This window comes from Cynocephalus volans, chromosome 2 (assembly GCF_027409185.1).
Source record: "Cynocephalus volans isolate mCynVol1 chromosome 2, mCynVol1.pri, whole genome shotgun sequence".
NCBI classification, from domain to species: Eukaryota; Metazoa; Chordata; class Mammalia; order Dermoptera; family Cynocephalidae; genus Cynocephalus; species Cynocephalus volans.
In genome coordinates, this window is record NC_084461.1 from 170,919,174 (window position 1) to 170,942,635 (window position 23,462).

The following is a 23,462-nucleotide window of genomic DNA, read 5'->3' on the forward strand; positions in this document are numbered from 1 at the left end:
TTCTTTATCCAATTTTGACATTTAATTTAACTGTGGTTAAAGCAACGCACTTAGTCTTGATCTTCCTGCTTTGTTTCTAAGAAATCAGAAAGCTTCCTGCAGAAAGCATTGGAGAATCTCCTATCTCAGAAGCTTTCTCCTGCAGCTGTCTAGATTCCTATGGAACAGTGATACTTTTAGAGTTACATTTTAGAGTTAAAATTTAGTTCAGATATGAACATCATCTGGGAAAGATTACTCTTTCTCATAGAATGAATAAATGTGTAATCCTATTTCAAAGTTACTGAAAAGCCAACCCTCTGTGGGCTTGATGTATAACTCATATTCAGAGTTAACAGGATAAGGGTAAAGAGCCCATTTAGAATCCCTGCTGCCCTATGATAAGGGTGGGATCAGGGCTGGCACTTCAAATGGTAATGACTCCTGAGTCCCAAAGCAGGAAGAGCGGTACCAAATCCCTGTGCCAGGTGGTGCTGGGACTCTGGAAACAGACACACCTCAACCCAGATCTTGTCTCCCCCATTTGCAAGCTCTGTGATGTTGGGCACACAAGCTATTTATATGCTCTAAGCACTGTCACAATGTTGTGCCTAAAGTAATGCTCCCTAAGTCATAGCCACACAGGAAACTTGAAGTATCTCAGCCAGAATGAGGGGGGGATGAGGATAGAAAGCCCAAGTTGGGGAGTAGTACTTTTTAAAAAGGGATGGAGAAGGAACCATGAGAGGAAAATTAGCAAGGTCTGGGAAACAGTGCAGGGTTCCTTGTCAAAAGACTGGCCTGACAAATACCTACAAATGAACCTATCCAAAATTATAAGACACAAGCAATTTTGTGGTGGGCCACACATTCTTTTATAGTTTACCTTCTTAGCAAGTGAAAAACAAGTTAGATGATTTTAGAAACTACTTCGTAGTACCTCAGGAGTCCCACAATCGCAGTCCTCTCCCATTTCCACCAACTGGTTCCCACAGATCGGGATGGATATGATATCTGTCGGCAATGGAGCATTAAAGAGGCAATTTGATAATTTATCTTCAAAGAATTTGTTGTAGCTGATACGACTGCAGGAGCTGAAGTCTGTGGGTATATAGAAGCTGTGAAGGTGGGGAAAGAGAACATAGAACAGAGCCATGCTTAGCACGTGGGGAGCAGTATCTGACACTGGCTATGGTGACACCTACAACCTGCCGCCAGAGATCAAATCAATCCACGGACCAACTGCTAAAATAGGAGCTCATTTGTACACCTGAATTAACCTGCCTAGATGGACACAAACACCTCCAGCTTAATGAGAAAGTGTGGTCACGTCCCAAAGTGTATCATCCAGGTTGCTTTTAATAAAACAACAGTGCTTCTGATTTATTCAGATAATCTTATTGAGCCTAAGGTCATTTAGGGGTTGTGAAGTTCAAAGGGTAGCCAAGTCATATTTATTTACATGTCTAAGAATTTACACTCCTTCAGGTCAATACCTATTGACAGAATCTCTTCATCTGACAAAGATGAGGTTTAAAAATGTGGTAAAATCTGGGCGAGAGAACATAAGCTGTATAGCTCGCATGCAGCCATATGCTATCTTGTGAAGGGGCACGGGAGAATAGCCCCAGCTTGAGTGGGCTGGGGAAGGAGAATAGAAAAGAGGAACTGAGTATATAAAAGAGATTGTGAGCTTTTTAAAGATCAGATTGTCTGACAACTTTGCCTTTGGCAAAGCAGAAACGTGTAATCCTTTTCACAGACTTTTTTCATCCTCCTGTGAGAAGTTTCTTCTTTAATTAGATTTTTTCCCTAGAATCCTTTCCCTACCATCACCCTTTCTGAATTCATAGAATGCTTGATAAATGCTTATGATTTTCTGAAACCAGGTTTTGTATAGATAAGATGATGAGTTGTCACAGTAGCAAAGAGAATAAATTTATACTATGTCCTAGTTAATGAAAAATAGTACATATGGATGAGGAGTAAGGTATTGGCACAGATACACATTCTTTCAATAACTCAGAACGTGAACCTGTGGTTGAAAATGACCTAAAGAGTAGAACAGTCTGGAGTGGATCAAACCAGGGACACACAGCACGTTCCCAGAGAGCCTCACCTTAGCGCTCTGTCCATCACGCATATCGTGGAAGGGCACTTGCAGACGTAGGAGTCGTGGAACATTCCAAAGTTGTGGCCCATTTCATGGGCCATTGTCCCCGCAACTCTAAGAAGATTGTTACTGTGGTCCTAATGATAAGAATGGAGAAAGAGGTTTTCTGGTTTTCATATGGAATTGTAACTCGAGTATGTGTTTTTCATAATGAAATTTTTTTCTGTCGTCCAGTAGAATAGAGAGACTGATTTTAACTTCAGCTTTCTCAACTACCCACCATGTCTGTCTGTCTGTCTGTCTGATTTTAACTTCAGCTTTCTCAACTACCCACCATGTCTGTCTGTCTGTCACACACACACACACACACACACACACACACACACACACACACACACACACACACACACACACACACACCCCCTCTGGTACCGAATGCTCATCACAGCATATATTGTCTGCCCTTTGCTCTGGTAAGCAGATTCCCACACTGAGGGAAATTTTTCCGGTTTCCTGCCATGAGAGATAATGGCAAATTTTCTTCAGCAATGATAAGGAATACAGACATTAAAAAACAAAGAAACAAACAAACAAAAAACTGACTCATCTTCCTTCCCCTTGGCTTGCCTTTCAATACATCCATATTAATTTTAGAAGTCTTTGACGTGTTTGGCTAATAGGGATCTAAAATTGTTTGTTAGCCTAGCACTTTAACACGACACGTATCTTTCTCATTTCTCATCACTGCAAAATTAGACATCAGACAATGCCAGATTTGCCCTGGAATTCCACCGCCTGAACTCCAGACAATAGCCATCTTCATAACCAGATTGCTCCTGATTTGAAATGCTCAGACTAGCGACTGCAAATTATCCAGTAGCAATAAAACAAGGCAGGAGAATTGCTGCTGGGTATGATTTCCTATTGAGACAGAAATATACCAGCAATATCCACCCACAGAAGCTTGATTCCTTTAATCTACTTCATCTCAAAGAACCAAATGGAAAGATCATGAGGAACAGCACTAGAGTGGCAAACAAGAAACAGCTGTGTAAGATGTGAAGTTACCGCCTACATTCATTATATTCTTTCATCCTTTTAAAGTGGGTGTGGTAAACCGTACTGTATTGCAATATGAAGCTGTCCAAATGGGGAAAAAATTCAAGCCGAAAAGCTTGAGAAAAATGGAAATGTGTTTAGAAGCTTTTCAGTTCTTTTAAATGCAGGATTTCTTCCTTTAAGTAATGATTTTCCGAACTTAAATGGTTTCTTCTATTCTGTCTTCCTCCTCTTCGAATCCTACCTACACTTTGAGGTCCACCTTAATCAACCTTTCCTGACCACATTAATCTTCAACAATCCCCTGTTCTGAATTACTACTGCAGTTTTCAATTCTATAATGTAGCACTAATCTATCTATTATTGTATGGTAGAACTATTTGCTTTTAAGTAGGGCAGTTTCTTTTCCAATTTTATGACAAGCTCTTTCAAGGTGGAAAATATATATTTTATTTCTTCTGTCCACCCCATGAAGGCTGTCACAAGCCCAGGCTCATAAAATATTCACTAAAAATATATTGGTTCCCTGTCTACATAGGATGCAGAAAGCTGGAAAGAGCATTATTCTTGCACTATCAAGGACAAGGCAGCTAAACTTAAACAATTATAACTTCCCTTGAATCCTCCAGTAAGTTGGGGTTACAGGACATCGAAAGAGCCTGTGAAAATATATTTAAAATGAAAGCAAAATAAAATTTTTCTTAGACAACAAAACTAAAACATATTTACTCTATCACAAGAAATGTTAAAAAAAAAAAAAAAAAAAAGAAAGAAAGGAAAAAGTTCCTCGGAAAGGAAAAAGTATGATAGCAGATAGAAACTTGGATCTTTACAAAGAAAGGAAGACTGCTGGTAATGGAATAAAGTGAACGTAAGCATAAAACTTTTTTTTTCTTATGTTAAGTTGCAATGAAAGATGACTTTCTAAAGCAAAACTAATAAAATAGTAACAATGCATTTATAGTATATGTAAAATCAAACGTATGATAGATGGGAGGGAGGAATTTGAGGAATTCTCTTGTAAAGCCCTTACACTACATGTGAAGCAGTGTAACATTATTTCAAGGTAAACTGGTGAGTAGAGATGTACAATAAACCTTGGGGAAACCACTGAAAACAAATAAAGTTATCAATATAAAACTAAAAATGGAGATAAATATAAATATTTTTTAAGTACCCAATTTTAAAGGAAGCAGAAAAACAACCCCAAAGACTAAATGAAATAGAAAACAGCTAACAAGATGGAAGATTTTAGTCCAACAATGTTAATAATTCTATAACATATAAATGATGCAATAAAAGACAGATTGTCAGATTAGATTTAGAAAAAGTAAAAACCACATACATATTGTCTAGCAGAAATCTTTACTAAATGGAAATAAATGCATAGGTTAAAAGTAAAAGTAAGGAAAATCATGAATCATGCAAATATTAGCTACAAAATGTTGGAGTAACTATATTAATATCAGGCAAAGTAGATTTCTGAACGAGGATTATTTCAAGGATGCATATTTCAGGATCATGACATGATAAAAGGATCAGTTCTCCAAGAAGACATAACAGCTATCCTTATATATAAACCTAATAACAGAGCTTCAGACTACACAAAATCAAAACTTATAGAATTGAAAGAAGAAATAGATAAATCTATAATTATACTTGGGTACATCAATACTCTCTACATTAGGAATTAACTTGACATAATTTACGATTATAGAATATTCCATTCCACATAAGTAGAAAACACATGCTTTTCAAATTTGTAAAAGCACTGACCAAGAACAAATCTCAAAAAAACTAAAACTATAGAAATTCTACAAAGTATGTTCCAAACTATAACAGAATTAAACAAAGTATCAATAATGGAAACTATTACAGCACACTTGTAAGCAACATATAAGTCAAAGAAGAGATCAAAAAAGAAATGAGAAAATATTTTGAACTGAGCAAAAATAGAAACACACATATACAGGTATCTTGGATGCAGTTAAGAGAGTGCATAGTGGGAAGTTTATAGCATTAAAAGATGACGAATTAAATACAGAGTAGGTAGAAGGAAAGAAATAATCAAGACAAGAGCAGAAGTCAATGAATTTGAGAGCAGGAACCCCATAGAGAGCATCAGTGAAGCCAAAAGCGTTTCTTTGAAAAGACGAATAAAATTCGTATACCCTTAGCTAGGTTGAATAATAGTCATAAAAAGGACACACAATATCAGTATCATGAATGAGAGAGGAGACATCACTCCAAATTCTACAGATACTGAAAGGGTAATAAAGGATATTATGAATAAATTTGTGCCAAATTAAATAACTGGACAGCTTTCCTTAAAGGCAAACTACCAAGGCTCGCTTAAGTAGAAATAGACAATTTGAATAGCCCTTTATCTATTGAAGAAATTTAATTTGTAGTTAAAAATCTCTCCACAAAGAAAACTCCAGGCCTGTATAGTTTTACTGGTGAATCATGGCAAACATGTTAGGAGGGAATAATACCAATTCTACTTTAATATTCCAGAAAATCAGATATTTGGGAACATATCCCAACTCAATTTATGTGGCCAACTTTACTAGCAAAACCTAAAGAAACACATTACAAAAACAGAAAACTACAAATTCATCCCCTGCGAATATAATTGCAAAGACCCTGAGGATATATCAGCATGTTGAATCAAACAATATATGAAAATATGTAAAATACAAGATAATACATTATGACTATGTTAGGTTTAAACTGGAAGGCAAGATTAGTTCAGGATTTGGAATTCAATCAATGTCATTTACCATGTCAAAAGACTAAAGGAGAAAAACTATAATGATCTTATCTGTAGGTTCAGAAAGAAAAAAAAAAGCATTTGGCAAATGTGAATTAAAGAATCAACAGTTCATCTTCAAACAGACCTGAACAATGCCAACTGAATGATAGGGAGAGCACATTGTAGACATAAAAGCAAGGCCCACGGTTGTTCCAGAAAATTCTGTTGCCCTGCGAGAAAGAAATGAGTTTATATAGCAAATTATGATTTTAAGCTATATTTTCTTCATTACTTATTTATTTTATTTTTAATTGACACATTGATGGTACATATTTATGTGGTATAAAGTTATATTTCACTACATGTGTACTATGTGTGAGGATCAAATCAGGGTAATTAGCATATTCATCATGGCAAAATTTATCATTTCTTTGTGATGACAGTGTTTGAGCTCCTCTCTTCTAGCCATTTGAGAACATACATAAATTATTGTTAATTAGACATGCCTAGTACTACTGTATACCACCACAACTTATTTTTACCATCTAACTGTGATTTTGTATCCATTAACCAACCTCTTCCTATCCCGTCCCCCATTCTCTAGACAGTTTATTCAGAACTTGAAATGATTGGCAGAGAGACTCATGTTGTGAACTGTCACTCTTGAATGTTTCCTTTAGTTTCTGAATTTGCATTAGACATTTTTTCTACAGAATGGCTTTCATATAACTTGAAATTCAGGCACCTGGACGTCATCACATTTAATATTTTCTATCTGTCGTTCATAATTATTATATTTTTCATTGTGGAATTTATCCGTTGTCAAGAAAAAGAAAGACTTTTATTGTTTGAATAAATGTTTCTCTCTATATATCTTCTTTTAATATTAGCATTGCCACATATGCTTCATTTTAATTTATATTTTTCTCATTATTTTTTAGATCTATTTACATTTGTCTTCCTTTAGTACTGTTTTAGCTAGTAGGATTTGGAGTTTGGGTCAATTTTGAAAGTATTTGTATTCTGGAACATTTATGTTATTAAAATATTTGTCCTACTGACGAGGGGTTTGGACCATATCCACTTATTTACATAAATTATATATTTGGTCTTTAGTAATTTTAATTTTGTTTTACTTCATTTGTTAAAACTAATTTGTAATGATTCCATGCTCTTTTGTTTTTGTTCTTTTGCTGGCTATATAAGATCCTGGTCCCTGTCTGTCTCTAGAAATTTGCAAAGTAGGCATAGATTTTTTAATTCCCTGGTTCATGCATTTACATGAAAAATTGAACCTATATTTTCCCACAAAGCAACAACAACAGGGAGTATTGATTCCACCATGCAAAATGAGAAAATTAGAAAACTTGCCAATCCCTGCAAAGTTTTATCTCTTTATTTAATCTTAGATTTTAGATATTTGTTATTTTGAAATTATATTTTGCGTTATTTATATTTTAAAGATTTATGGCATTTATGTTCTCCTTTTAAATTATATTAAAGTATTTATACTTAACTCTACATTTGTGTGGTTTCAGTTTTCACTACTAGCTCATTTATAAAAAATAACATCCTCCCACATTCTGAAGTTATCTATTTTGATGTCTCTTTTTAGTAAGCAGAGTGTGTCTGAACTCTAATATTCTTACATGTTTATACTTAAGTATAGGTATCTTTCGTTAATTCTTGGGTAAATGGTAAGACTTTCAATTTATAAATGGAAGAACAAATATTTCCTTCCATTATATCTCTGATTAGTGCTTTTATTCTGTTTGTTCTGGTCTCTTCAATAAATATACTCTCAACATTAGATTTCCAGTTTTTACCCGTACATCTATCATCTTGTCTATGATTTTTATATTTCCACCCTATTACCGTACAATGTGGGAGTATTTTGAAATTTGAGCATGGCTCTGAAACCAGTCTGGTAAGAGTTCAAGTCCCTCACTACTTACTAGCTGTGATACCTTGGAAAATCACTAAACCTCTCCACAAAGAATGGGCTCTGTCCTGTGGTGTTTCCTTGAGCCTAAAACTCTCCTTTCCAAATTAATAAATTGTGTCGACTGTTCTCCAAAAATAGCCCTCCAGTGAGCCAGCCTTGCAGTGCCCACAGTCTAAGTGTCTTCCCCTTAAATCTGGGCCCTAAGACTTGCCCTTGGCCAAAGAGGATATCCATTGGTGACACTGTATGACTTTGAGGTTAAATCGTATGAAGCCTTGATGCTTTCTTCCTGGGCCTCTTGGAATATTTATTCTGGGGAAAACCAGCCACCTTGTAAGAGGTCCAGTTACGCTGAGACAGTCATGTGGGAGGAAGTTCATATTAGCCACATGGTAGGCTGTTTATGGAGATATATGACCAACCAGCCCCTCTGCTCCAGTCATACAAGCCCAGGCATAGAACATACAAGCAAAGAAGACTTATTCTAAGCCCAGAAGTTTTGGACTGATATGTTTTGCAATAATAGATGACCAGCACTGAAACACTAATTCATTCTGACAGGACATAGTCCACTGATTTCACATGCCATCCACTGTTTTCTCAGGAAGTGGACTTTCCAGTAACTTCAAGTCAACGCTTGCTGCTTCCTTCTATCAGATTCTAACTGAAAACTATACATCAGTTCAGCAGAAATTTCTTATTTCTTTTGAGGCATATGCTCAAATCTTATGTAATTTACAGCCATTACATTTATTTCTTCAGATGTTTTTAATTGGTCATTTCAGCAGGACAGTGGAGGTGTGGGGTTAGAATATAATCCTCAGTTGTCCTTCTATCTTAGGAGTTTCTCCTAACTAGATCCTAAAGCCAATCAGTTCTTTTTAAATATTAAATCTAAATCCTTCTTTCCATGATCTAAACTTGTCTTCTTTACTGTATAACCAAGAAAAACAAACTTCATATGAATCATTGGTAAATTATTAGCTTCTTTTAAAAAAAAAGAAAATACTTGGATCAAAAGTAAGAACATATTCAACATAAGGTCCAAGCAAATGCTTTTTATACTTTTAATACTACGTGTGTGAACCTCTTCCTCTCACCCTCTACTCTGAGATACCACTTGCATTGCCAAGGCTTTGAAAAACTTCCATGCTAAATACTACATAGTATGCAAAGGGAAAAATCCATACATACGTGATTAACTGAGCAATATCATGACGCTTTCTTCTTGGGAGGACACTCCCCCTCCATTTAGAAAAATTTTCCAAGGTGACACTTGCATTTGGGGTTATCTTTATCTTATCCTCATCAGTCCAGATTTCCATACCAACTAAGGCCACATGAGTGTTGAGCTTTTTATAAAGCTGTCCAAAGAGAATAAACAGTAAAGCAATGACTTACAATGGTGATATTATCTTTTAATATTTCCAGTGTACTTCATATTTTCAAACATTCGTAACAGCACCTTAAAAACCTTATTTACAAAAATACTTATGAAACAGAAGTTAACATCTGTTACAGACACTAAAATCCTCATTCAAAAGGAAAGGCAGACATCCTTAGATAGTTCACATCTGTAAACTCCTTTTTTTTGGAGCAAAGGCCATATTGAGACAATCTTTCCTTGTAACCTCAAGAAATACTATAATTTTGCATTAGCAGTTCATTACTATGGCTTCACCTCAACTATATTTACTCATATGTTTTTTATTGTTCTTAGTTATAATATTTCAGAATTAGCAAAGTTGGCTCAGTGGTGGTTTGGGATTAGAGAAGTAATATGCTCCGTGGAAATGTCCTACCTCCATGAATTACATACAATAAGGTTAGTGGTTGCAATGGTCTGAATGTTTGTGTCTCCCCAAATTCATATGTTGAAATCTTAACCCCCAAGGTGATGGTATTGGGAGATGGGACCTTTGGGGAGGGATTAGGTAATAATGGTGGAACTCTCATAAATGGGATTAGTGCCCTTATTCAAGAGGCCACAGAAAGTTGCCTTCTGTATATTCATGGACCTGAGAATAGTGTGGTAACTGGGAAGAAAATTCTCTATCATGTTATAATAATACTCAATTAAATAGCAAAAGTCATGGTCATCCCTCAGGAGCCAGTGAGCAGCATTGGTCTCAGGGGCTTGGCTTTCCTTCCTGCCTCATGTGCATTCATGGAAAAAACACAATGACACTCTTAGAAAATTAAAATTGCATTTAATAAAATATATCATACCATATTGACATAATTGACCATCTCGAACACCCTCTTTCTTATTTCATCTGGGTTTTCATTGTACTTTTTAAACTAAAAAACAATAAAGCAGTCAAGATAGAATATGGTCATTAATAGAAGTTAATATAAGTGGAAGGTAAAAAAGGCAACCTTGCTTATATTACTTATCAGTGGTTATAATTCAGGATCAGTTACTAAAGTTAACACTTCAAAATTGGAAACAAATCGATTCCTTATTTTTTTAGATAAATTAAAGTACTTTGGAGTGGAGGTGATTTTTTCTCTCTTAAAGTACTAGCTCAATGTAAAGCTCTAAAGAGTTATTGCAATGTATTTTCAGTTAAATTCTATGGTCTCCTAAGCTGTGCAGAATAGCTTATTCATTTTTAAAAAATATATGAACAATAAATAAATTCAGTGCAATGAGAGAGGCCAAAGTGGTAGGGCCTGAACTAACTAGTTTATTCCTGTTTTCATAGCACAAGATTTCCTTCTTGATATTAGGCAGATGAATCTTGTGTTTAGAAAACCCAACATATGAAAATAAATTCTTCTTAAAGATAAGCAGTTATTATCACCAGATTTGCTTTTTCAGAAGATTTTGTTCACAGGCTTTTATATTTGCCACTTCGTGATGAGCAGAAATATTAATTTGCAAATGATTAACAGAAGACAAAGTGACACACAAAAAAATTTAATTGGACTAATTTGGAAGCTCCTAAATCAATAAGAAAAGAGCATTATAGGGTCAACAATTGAATTGATGCATATCATATCAGTAGCCCAATTTTGAAAAGGAGAAATCATATCAGCTTAATTATAAATGTCAAATTTTATAGATTCAGAAAAATTTTTAACCATAGCTCATACTCATGAATTTTCAAAATAGATTTAGACATTTAATATCTCACATAAATAAATTTATCTAAAGGGGGGTTTTAAAAAGCACATTTTGCTATTATAATTACCTCACCATTATCCAGGACCAAATAATATTCTATGTATTTCTTATGTTCCTGAACCTTCTGGTCATCCAATTTCTGAAATATAAGGAGGAGAATTACTAGGATGACATCTTTCTTTGCACGAGTCCTTCTTTTATTTGACATGTGTAATTTTATAAGAGGCTGGTCGATACCCAGGAGTAAAGGCAGACAATATTAGCAGTTTAACTCTAACTTAACAGCCAGGATTATCTGCAGACAAGGCTCAGAATGTTACACCTAGAAGGGATATCACTAATGTTCTAGTCTGACCGCTTCATTTTAGCAGTTTACATGATTACATAACTCATTAATATGGCAGCTAGATCTAAAACCAGAGTCTTCGCATTTTTTGAACAGTAGACTTTGCAATGGGACTAAATGCAATGGGAAACCATTAGAGGGTTTTAACAGAAAAGAGACATGGTGTGATTTACAATAAAAACTTCACTTTCCTCACCATCCTGATATAAAATAGAGACAATTTGATTTCAGCATCCTCCCGGTGTTTTTTTTTTTTTTTTTTAAGTAGCCTTCTATTCCTATCCTGATGAATAGTCCATCTTACAGGGCATGTATTGTACTTGACACTTCGTTTTAACCCTTGTATATTGTTGATGATAATATTTGGTCCATAAGTATTTGTTAAATGAATCATCGATGAACAGCAATGTGCTAGGATTAGTCTCTTTATAACCTGCTCATTTCAGCAATGACTGTAAAGTTTCCATAAATTGCACTGCTAATACTTGAACCCAAGGAAGCAGGACAGGATACGTGAAAGTGTCACAAACGAAAAATGAAGTTATACATACGACCAGTCTTGTGGCAGACAGGGCCACATTCTGCTGCCATCCATGCACCCATAGCACATCATCCATCCCACAGGAGCTATTAGCTGTCTTTTCATCAGGGTCATACTTGAAGAGTGCATGCTCCTGTCCATCCTGATTTGTTGGGCTTAAAGGTTCAATGAAGTACCTTTGATTCCCTTGACTAAAGTAGCCCCTGAAAAATGTGAGAATTCAGGTTTCTTAACAAAATTTTCTTACATTTGGGGTATATAGACTTATAGGCTCCAACAAGAAACCTTGCAAAATTCCTAGTCAATGTGAAAGCAGTTTAAGCTTATAGAAATAGAATCCTGTGAAATTTACAACTGAAGATACCCTTACAGATTACATACACTTATTTTTTCTGTAAGGAAATAGGACCTATACGGGAGAAGTGACTATTACAATGTCTTATAACTAATGTGTCAGTTCTGGCACTAGAATGAATATTTCCTGACTCTCAGTCCAAAGTTCTTCCAATTTTCACATTGTGCTTGCTCTAAAGGTACACCGAAAATGAAGGGGACTGTGTAGCCTTATTGATAAGGGTTAAAATCCTGTGTCTGTCACTTATTAGCTGTGAAACCATGCTAAATTCCTTAAATTCATAGGCTTAGTTTCTCCATCTATAAAATGAGAAAAATAATACCTGTCTAGTACAATGATTGTAAAGATTGAAAGAGATAATATGAGATAACATGTGAAACATGTGATCAATAAATATTATCAATTTCTTCTCAATTTTCTCTGCTGAAGTCCTAAACTAGGATTTATTAAACCAATATTTAGCAAGCACCCATTATTCATTAGTCACTGGGCTAATAAGGACAGACAGTAAAAAAGAGTCATGGTCTCTTCCCTTATGGAACTTATGTTCAAATGAGGAAGATAAATGTATATCAAATAATCACAGAGTATATAATTATATAGTAAATTCATAATATGTGTATAATTACAACAGATAATTGGTATGAAGAAAAAGTACAAGAGCATATAATAAGGAAACTGAATTAGGAGTATGTAGAATTAGAAGATAGCAGGAGTAGATGTGGGGAGATAAATTATATGGTTTATTGCAATGCTCTGCATAAAGTATCATGGTAGTTGGACTAAAATGTTGCAGTGGAGACAGAATGTAGTGAACAATCTCGAGAAATATTTAGAAGATAGGATTTATAGGGCTTGATAAGGGATTGAAGGGCCGAAAGTCAAGAAGTCTTCAAGGAATTTAGGTTTCTGGATTGGGCAAATGTGTATCTGGTTATGCAATTGATTGAGATAAAGAACACAGGAAAAATACCAGATTTGGAAGATAATCATTAGTTTGGTTTAGGCTACATTGAGATAGAAATGTCTTTAAGATATTCAAGTGGAGATATTGAAAAGGAAGTTAGATAATCAAGTCTGTGCATCAGAAAAGACACCTAACTATAGACAGATGCATGGAAAGTGATTAACAGACAGAAAGAAATGTATGTCGTAAACATGGATAAAACAAGCTAGCGGGAGAGCTTAAAGTGAGGGAGAGGGTAGACAGAGCTCCCATTCCTTAAATATTTTAACTCTAAAGCTGAGACTCAACAGCCTGTATTTTTTTTAAAAAGCAAACAAATCAATTTAACTCTGAAAGCAATTCAGATGTATAATTTACAAACCACTATTAAGAGAAAGTGTTTCCTTCAAATTTGAAAATTTTAGAGCCCTTAATATTCATACTCAACTATAGTATAATTAATTATATTTGAAATTCTCGGGTTTATTAAATACACACACGCACTCTGTAATTGTAGTTACACACAAAACATTTATTAAATCTTACCTTAGGCCCCAACACGTGCTGATGCTAGCATCGGAAACATTTTCATTAATGATGTGTCCTTGATAGTAGCAGTTATCCTAAAGAAAGGGAAAAGGGGTTTTGTAAAGAAAAGTATGTGTGACTTTTAGACCCAGGGCCAAAGTTAAACTTGAAATTTTGAAACAGGATCTGTGATGCCTTCAATCCATTTTGTGCTAAACAACAGTCAACATAGGGATGTTAAAAAAATAATTAAATAAAAGTTGAAATCTATAATGTTAGTTAGTAATCCCAAAGTGCTTATAGGGTGTTAATTAAATGTTGGTGTTGCTGAAATAGGATAAAAATGAATAGTGCTTAGATATGTCAGTTTATACCTAAGCCCCCCAACCATCACACAAAGAATTCTTCCCCTTGTCTGATTGCTCATTAAAGTTTTTTTCATAAAAACCTACAAGCTCTTTTTCTAACAGATGGGCTATTCAGATTGGGTTTTTGTTTCTTGATTTATCTAAAGAGCTTCTCCTTAACTGGATCAGCACGACATTCCCTGCCTCCATTTGGAGCAAAATGCTCATCCTACCATTTTCCCATGTGGGTGTTCCATGAATGACCTTTCTATTTTGGGACAGGTGAGGTATCTGTATCATTGCTGTAGATGAGAATGCATGAAGGGTTCCAATAGCAAATAGAGCTCAAAAGAGAAGAAATGAATGCCCTTACACAGCTGCGTTACACACTGTCACCTGTGTCACTCTGCAGAAAATAACTCTATGGAAAACAAGAAACTCCTCTGCCCGTCCTCCCACTGGGAGCCCTTGAAGGCTGGGAAAGGTTACCACAGTTGTCAGGAACGCCTTTATCCCTGTTAAAATGTAAAAAAAAGTTGGAGATCAATTAAGTAGTTACTATTACTGAAAAAAAGCACCAGAGCTATAATGCAGTTTCACTACTACCATTTGCCTGGGAATGATATTGCATTTAGGACTACGGGTTGCACTTCTATTAACAAGGAACCTAGGAGACTCTGTTATACCATGATTTGGGGGCTTGTGATGACCTCCTTTCCAGTGGAATTATAATATGTTTCCGTGTAGCCTGGTGCAAGGAGATTCCTGGAGAAAGAAAATAAAAAAAGGTGGTGGTTACTGATGCTAATTGCAAAGTCCAATGATCAAAGTGAGAGCTTTTGCTTGGAGTGAAGGCAAGTTTTAACTCCTGAGCTCCTTCTCCTAACCCCTCAAAACAAGTCCAATCACAAAAGGGCTGCTTAAATTGGAAAGATTGGGAGGGACAGGGGCATTCCTAAGTAGTGTGGAATGTCTTCTTTTTTGCATGCTTGTTTGAAGAGAGACTTCAGGAAGAAGCAGAACTGAGAAGGTCAAAGTTGATAAAGATGAAAGATATGAGCAATGCTTCTAAACAGCTTGCGATAACTGCATTTTTACTCAGTCCTTTTCAGTTACCAGGGACCGTTAACAACTGTGGCAGAGAAGAGTTTGTTTATTGGAAATTAACTTGAATTGGGTAGTTAGGACCCTTCTTGCATTTTTCACTGTTTCTTAGAAGTCTTTCAGTTAGGCAACAGAAAATAGGAGTAAGAATATATGTACATATTCCAGCTTCACTGAGGTACGATTGACAAATAAAGCATTGTATATATTTAAGGTGTACAACTTGATGATTTGATATACATATATGTTGTGAAATGATTAAAGCAATCAAGCTAATTAATGTATCCACCACTTCACAGAGTCAGCATTTGTGTGTGTGTGTGTGCGCATGTATGGTGTGAATACCTAATATCTATTCTATTAGCAAATTTCAGGTATGCGATACATCATTATGAACTATAGTTATCATGTTGTACATAAGGTACCCAGAACTTACTCATTTTATTACTGGAAGTTTGTACCAACATCTCCCCATTTCCTCCCTCCTCCTCCAGTCCTTGGCAACCACCATTCTACTCTCTGTTTCTGTGAGTTTGATAATTTTAGATTCTACATATAAGTGAGATCATGCAGTATTTGTCTTTCTGTGCCTGACCTGGGTTACTTAGCATAATGTTCTCCGGGTTCATCCATGTTGCAAACGGCAAGATTTCCTTCTTGTCTGAGGCTAAATTGTGATATGTATGTATGTGTATACACGTACACACATACACATACATACACACATATCCATACATTCCACAACTTTTTTAACCATTCATCCGCTGATGAACACCTAGCTTATCTTGGCTATTGTGAATAAGTAATATATTTTTTAAAGAGACATGGCAAGGAGAAAAGAAATAATTTATATGTTTAAAATGCCATCTCTATAGCAGGCACTGTGTTAGAAATGTTATATTCATTATTTAATCCTTTTCAATATCCTATGAGATAAATATTACTATCCTTATTATTCAGATGAGATTAAATAGTTTAACATGCAAAGAATCATATCCAGATCAGTCTGAATCCAAAGCCTATGCTACTTGCATTATACCATACTTTTTCCAAACTCCAGCTGATTGTAATAATTTGCAAAAGGTGATAGCCTGTTTTGGGGGAAAGAAATCTTGCTGTCCTGTATAGAATAGTCTAGGTGTTGAAAGAGATTAAACACACACAAAATTAGAAAAAAAAATTTAAAAATCCTGTATCTAAACTTTTGAAATAGTTTAAATACAGGATTATCAAGATCTGGGAAGAGCTGTGGCAGTAAAATTGGAAAAGAAATGTTAAATTGAGATGAATGAAATGAAGAGAATGAAGGTTTATTAACATATGAGAAAAATGGACGGGTTAGTGAACAGCTGGGTAAAAAGAGCACTGATGTTTGGGTCAGGAAAGCCTGATTCTGGTTTTACGCCTGACTACTTAGCTCTAGAATTTTATGTTACTTATATATGTCTTGCCTTTTTCTGAGTTCTAAATTATTTTAAAATCTAACCTTACAGTGTTAGAATAATAAATTGTAATGGCATCGAAAAAATTTAAAATTTATAGCAAAGTGCACTGGAACCTCTCTATCTGCTATTTCATAGAATAGGTAAAATGTACGTATGTCTGCTTGCATCTCATTGGTTGTGTTTTACTACTAAAAGTATCAAAATACTAGTAAATTCTGTATTACCCAATGTATTTCTACCACTTCAGTATAAACAAATATTCAGCTGTGAGCGAAAGCTAATGAGTCAAGGTTTGTGAGAGCCATAAGTAGTAACAGACTCAGCACACTTTCCGCACACTAACTCACTCTTGGTAAGGATAATGTCAGAGGTGAAGACACTTACTTGGTTTTTTTCAAATAAAGCACTGCAATTTTTCCATTAACTGTCATCTTATACTTTAATTCAGTTTCAAAGTTTTCCTGCAAAAAGGCATAAGCATTTTATGATAATTAAAAAACATACATAAACATTCATTTGGCTATGTTTATCTATTTAATCATTAGCAAGCAATATCTTCCTTTTTTTAGTAGACTATATAATACCAAAAGTATATCTCTTCCCCCTTTAACAGATCAAACAACTCTTGCAACTAAAGAAATTACGAGAGGCTTATAAATTACATGAGACCCTTATAGCCATCCATCCATCTATCCATGTATTTACAAATATTGCTTGAATACGAGTTCTGTGCAAGACAGTGCTTGATGCTGGAAATTCAACTCTAAGCAAATTAAAAAAAAAAGTACCTTCTGTAGAAAGACAATGAAGTAGTGAGTTATATTGCATGATGATGATGCGTGTATGGTAGGATGTCTAATGTCTTAAGGGCAGAAAAGCCTTTCTTGTGGAAGTAATGCTTAAGCTGAGATGTGAGTTACCCAGGTGAAGTGGAGAGGGATGTTATCTAAGAAGAAGGAAGAATACGCACAGAGGCCTAGAAACCTCCATTGCAACACACTGAGAATAAAAGAAACATAACAGGAAGGCATCCCTTACAGGGGGGAGAAATTTTTAGGAAGAAACTATGTTCTCAAGTGTTTGGAAAGAAGAGATAAATAAGTAAACCATGTGGAAAGGAAGAATTGTTTTAAGGTTAGATTTAGATATATAAGAAGGGATGTCGAAGAACACACAGAATTATTTTAAAGGAGATTTTTCAGGAGCACAAAGGACTAACTTTGATCTATAAAACAAGATCATTAACCATGGTTACTCTCAGTATCTAAAAAATCACTGGGAAGTGCCAGGACACTGTCATTAAGGACATCTAACTAAGGGAGACAAAAGGCGATTGAGAAACAGATTATGGATTGAGCCCTGTTTCCTCTGCTGGGCTGCACCTAAGGCCAATCTTTTCTCCTCACCTCCCTCTTCTGGCCATGGTGGTACCGAAGCTCACAGAAGGACAATGACACCATCACTATAGATATAAAATCAATATATTTTTTAAAAAATCAAGAATTAAATTGCTTAACTCTAACAGTGACTGAAGCACAACGTCAGGAAAGGGATCTATTATTAGTATACATGTGAATATGCCACACTGGCTTCACAGAGAGTATAAGATGGGCTGAGCTTGAAATACAGAGAGAACATTTTAAGTAGCAAAATATTTATAAGAAAGGGCATAGAGGCAGAAACAAGAATATTAATAAGAAAAGATAATAGAAAACCAAGGCTGAATAACAAACAGATTATGTTGAGGAGCAGGATGGAAAAGAAAAAAGTTATTAACTGGGAGACAAAAAGCCACAAAAAGCCTTGAAAATTAGTCATAAGAAGTGGGACATGATGGATTACAGAGGGCAGTGTCATAGCATAATCATGAACAGGGAGTTAATATTTTTATCTTGCCTCACTTTCCGTATTATCTCAAAACAGCCATATAAGATTTACCATTATTATCTCCACTTCAAGACCAAACCTTGAAGTTTATGTGTTTCTATATTTACACCAGTAGAATGGGCAAAGCTAAGATGTGAGCACAAACCAGTCCTCTGAGTTCAGATCCTGTACAGTTTCACTATGGATCAGGAAGACATAAGATTCACATAACCATCTAATCTAGTAGTCAACTAGATAAATCATGTATCTCCAACAAATATCAAGGATATTATATCAACCATATCTATCTACTCAATCATTCCAAAAATGAGTTCTTATCATTTTTTATATGCCAGCAACTAGTCTATGGTTTTTCATAAAAATAAATTTTTCAAAGCTTAAATTTATTTTTACAGTTGTGATAAAATCACTTTATAGCTGTGATTATCAACACTTCACCTATATTTGAATTTTCCTAAAAATGGAATCTGGCATTTTTAAAAGACTGTAAGAAAGCATTTGAAGAAAGCCACATAGGTTTCATCTAAATTTAGCAAAAACATTTTGTTGATTGATAATTATTTTGGGAAACAGGCTCTACTAGGGTTCCACAGACACAAATTTGCTTTAGTAGAAATACTCTGAGAAACCTTGTCCAGTGGGAAAAAATGTGCACCAGGTTAGTTGCATTTTAGAATATTTCTGTAAATTATCATTTATGTCTTAATTATCTATATTTTCCCGGCTCCCAGCAGCAAACTTCAGAGTGCAGATAATTAGAACATTTTTGTTAAATGGAACATAATATTTTAGCTTTCTTCTTGCAACTGAGTGAATGTTGACTGACAATGTGTTTGTTCACTAAGCAGCAAAAATTATACAAACTTTAACAGAGGCCTATTTGGAAAAAACATACATTTCATGTTAATTTGCATATATGCTTTCACCTGAAGTATTTTATTTTCTACTTCTGTTTTAGCGGTCATCGTTGTCTGTGTGAATAGACAGATGATAGATAAATAGGTAGATAGATAGATAGATAGGCAGATAATAGATAATGAGTTATATCTAATTTTCTTTGGAAGTGCACAGAATAAGTTATCCTCGAATATTACAGTTTATACTCTGTGTTACCTTGGACAATTTATTTTACTTTTCAGAAACTCAATTTATAAAATGAGGCTAATAATAGAACTTTGGGCTATAGTGAGGGTTTAAAAAGGCCCAAAACATACTCATATATAACCACTGCTGTTACTTAACTCCAAGGCATGATAGCTGAAACTTTACAAAGCTCACTTGACAACATTAAAAATATTTACAGATACACATACGCACATGACACGTATATCTCAAATCAAGATTCTCTGATAAATCAAAAGCTCTACCTGTTGCTGAGGCTGTTGGACCTCTCTTTTATGTAGTGGATGAAGTCTTATGGGAAAAACCACTTCATATTTCTTTACCTCTGAGAGTTCTTCTAACGTACTAACTGAGAAAACAAGGAAAAAAGAGAAAAGACTTAATTAGGCAGAACCAAAACAGGCTGGTCCGTAATGGTATCCTTTTAACATTTCCAGTGAATGATGATGCCACACACAGGGGCCTGGAGTGATTTACATCAGAGTTATCAATGTGCTGACACTAGAAGAGATCTACAAAATCAGAAACCCATTCTTTCTCTCAAATCTTTACTTTATATTTTCCAATATTTCCTCACTAAAAGTTTACAAGTGTTTCTCTATTTGGCTCAAACACCTTTTTTTTTTTTTTTTTTTTTTTTTTTTTTAATTTTTGCATTTCTCTTTGCTCTCTTGGATCCCTACAGTGGGCTCCCTAAGCAGGCATATTGCAGCAGCACAAGGCAGAAGGAAAGCAATGCAGAAGCCAAATTCATCCTCTAAGAAGCTAGTCGGTCCCAGAATAATGGAGATGAAGCACTCTGAAAACCATACAATGCTACAAAACGAAATAACTAATGCATGCCATTTTGATTCTAATATATTTTTCTTGGATTTGTCAATAGCGATGTTTTATGCCAATGAAAGAAACTAAGTCACAGTAAGAAAAGCCTACATTATTGAATTAGCAATAAAGATAAACCTTCATTTTTACGTACAAAACATGAAAAAATGAAAATTAGTGAAGCAGACAATTCGAACAGAATCACAGGCCTGGAAGGACTTTTCTGAGCCTGCAGTCATATTGAAAGAGAATTGGAAAATTATCTGATCCAGCCTTTCTGCATCATAAGTGCTCATCTCCATGGTATTTCTAGAAGTCATTTTAGAGAGAAATTCAGAGTTTTCCAAAAGCGAACACTGGATTTTCTATTTTCTTTTTGCTTGGTCCACATGGTCTAGACCCTGCTCTGTATGTAGTCCTGCCTGAGGAAATGTCGATAGACCTGCTCTTTGTCTGCTGAAGGTGCTACAGGTCCTCACAAATTGTCAGCTGCTCTAGGAACCAGAGAGAGCGGTAGGCTCGACCCAACGGCTTACTACAACTGGATCTGTAAAGGTTTTATTCTTTTCTTTGTGTAATGATTAGGATGGTCTCTAAAGGAAATCCTAGCTCATTGAAGTACTCAAACCTAAATTTACGGTAATATAAATATATGTTACTGTGGTTGACCTTTTAACAAACATAACCGAGGCACTCAATAAGTAGTAGTATTCGTCCATCAGTGACCTTGGAGGACTGTATGCTTATTGCAATGACATTCCAAAAAGCAAAACATTCATTTTTGAATTTTTTTCTTTAGAAACTAAAGCAGAAACTTTAAAAAAAAATCCTAGCAGTGTCAAATTTTCATTTTAGAATGACTTTAACTCATTTGACCTCTCAAGAGCAATTTACATTTAACTTGGAAGAACAGAAAAAGTAATTGAATTTGCTAAGAACTTTTCGAGTCAGAAAATGGGTGTTAAAGTAATTAAACAGCTTTTCTTTCAGTGGCTTGAGATTTACTCTAGAAAACATTTCAAAAATACTTAAAGCCGTGGCACTGGCACTAGAATACCTTAATTTTGGATTTGGTTTAGATTTTTTAATTGCTTGAAAAGAGGGGGCACATTAAATGGTCTGTAGAGCTAGTTCAAATGGTCTACGACTTTATGCAAATAAAGGCAGAATCCCCTACTCTTCGAAGAGGATGATCATTAGGATAGGTAAGTTCTAATCAGTTGTGGTAAAATAACCCTTATTACATTGTCACACTTCAAGAATGACATAACAAGTTCCCTTAGCAATCACTGGGCATCTTTTATCTCTAATCAATTTTTGGTAAAGGAAAATAATAACATTTGTTATAAAAAATGTTTATAACAGAAGTTCAACATTCTAAAGAAACATTAACTTGATAATTTTCTTTCCATTGAGTTAAAATTTTCATAATTATTGTTAAGTATTTTAAAACAATAAGATGCCAAGAAGCAAGAAAATTACTCTTGTCAGACATTAACTGATGGTATTGAACGATTCCCTGCTGCCTCCTTTAAAGCAGTGACAAAAAACAAACACAGCGTAAGGTGCCAACATGCTTCCTGGGTATTATGTCTAATCAATGCAATTAGTCCTGTTAATACGGAGTTCGTGAAGCCACATTTCACCTAAGCTGCAACCAGAGTAAGTGTTTTAAAAATGCTACATTAGGCTGGCTGGTTAGCTCAGTTGGCTAAAGTGCAGCCTTAGAACACCAAGGTCATGGATTCAGATCCCTATATTGGGCAGCCACAAAAAAAAGGGGGGACGGCTAAATTAGTGGTTTTCATCTATGACACAGACAATTGTAACAGGCAATATTAGTCCAAGCAGCCTTTGGGTCATAAAATAATAACTGCTCACCTGAATTTTTGTACAAAAGCACGAAGTGATAACACACACTCAGAAGTACTGAGACGGGAAAAAGGCCAGTGTAGCCAAAGCAAATTTTCTCTGATATGCACACTGATCTCCATCCTTATGGTTAGTATCTGAATCCTAATGTTTCATGAAATCAGAAATTACCGACTGGTTCTTAGATCCAGACTGGAAATATGTATATTAGTTATAAAATTTATTTCCAGCTCTTTATCTGATGGCCAAACTTTCAAATGGAAGCCCAAAACAAATTAAACAAACAAAACAAAACAAAAAAACAATTTTTTTCAAATCTTTAGGCAAACTCTCACTCTTTTCAGTTTGCAACGAATGAATTTCCAGTTCTTCCCAAACTCTTGAAACACAGTATGTTCTCTAAAGAAAATGGAATTTCCCTTAAATGCTCTTCTTCTCCTGAAACCTAGAAGACCCCTGAAAGAATGAGGTCTCAGATATAGCAAACTGCACATCAGTTATAAGCATGTAACAGATCTAAATATTGTTTAGCTCATTCATCCTCAAATTTCATGGCAATGGTGCAGTCTCCTCCCAGGTGAATAATGTCCGATTAATTATTTTGAAGCCTGTGGAATAAAAACAACTAACTGCCCTCTGGGGATCACACAGCTCCAAGGCGTAACACAATATGTTACTAATTCATTTTAATGCTGCTCTCTCTCCCACAGAACTCACATGTTGAATTAGTTTTGACCAGCAAAACCGGATCAAGAGAAAGAAAACTGTAATTTGGGTTTGGGTTGGATAATTGTTTTTACTGTTCGTTAGTTTTAGAAAAGCCGAAACTCATTAATAAGATTAATATAACAGACATTGGTCTGGATTGCTCCTTTATTTGTTAATGTGTTTGAGGCCATTTTGGAGATTAGAATATTTGTACAAAATACTGACATTGTTATTTTTGTTAGAATCTGTTCAAACCTGTTTAAAGCAATGTCTATCCAAACTGAATACCTGACATTAAGCCCTGAATCAGGTTTTATTTCATGACATTGAGTTAAGTGCTGGGATTCTTTGTACCCCCCAAAACTATCTTGTGATCTTTAAACTTCACGCAATAAAATAAAAGTGAGCTTAAACACTGAGGGAAAAATCACACCCTTAATTAAGTCTATTATTTTGGT

General features: G+C 35.1%; 1 protein-coding gene across 1 annotated transcript in view; it reads right to left on the minus strand.

Moving 5' to 3' along the window:
* ADAM28 (ADAM metallopeptidase domain 28) overlaps positions 1 to 23,462 on the minus strand; it is a 44,947-nt gene that overhangs the window by 19,423 nt on the left and 2,062 nt on the right. The window contains exons 2-12 of the mRNA XM_063087710.1: positions 19,848 to 19,951; positions 16,978 to 17,054; positions 14,731 to 14,809; positions 13,716 to 13,792; positions 11,879 to 12,071; positions 11,049 to 11,120; positions 10,081 to 10,152; positions 9,046 to 9,215; positions 6,052 to 6,136; positions 2,099 to 2,229; positions 920 to 1,097 (exon numbers count right to left, since the gene is read on the minus strand). Of these exons, the coding sequence (XP_062943780.1) occupies positions 920 to 1,097; positions 2,099 to 2,229; positions 6,052 to 6,136; positions 9,046 to 9,215; positions 10,081 to 10,152; positions 11,049 to 11,120; positions 11,879 to 12,071; positions 13,716 to 13,792; positions 14,731 to 14,809; positions 16,978 to 17,054; positions 19,848 to 19,951 (1,238 nt within the window). The remainder of the gene's footprint in view (positions 1 to 919; positions 1,098 to 2,098; positions 2,230 to 6,051; positions 6,137 to 9,045; positions 9,216 to 10,080; positions 10,153 to 11,048; positions 11,121 to 11,878; positions 12,072 to 13,715; positions 13,793 to 14,730; positions 14,810 to 16,977; positions 17,055 to 19,847; positions 19,952 to 23,462) is intronic.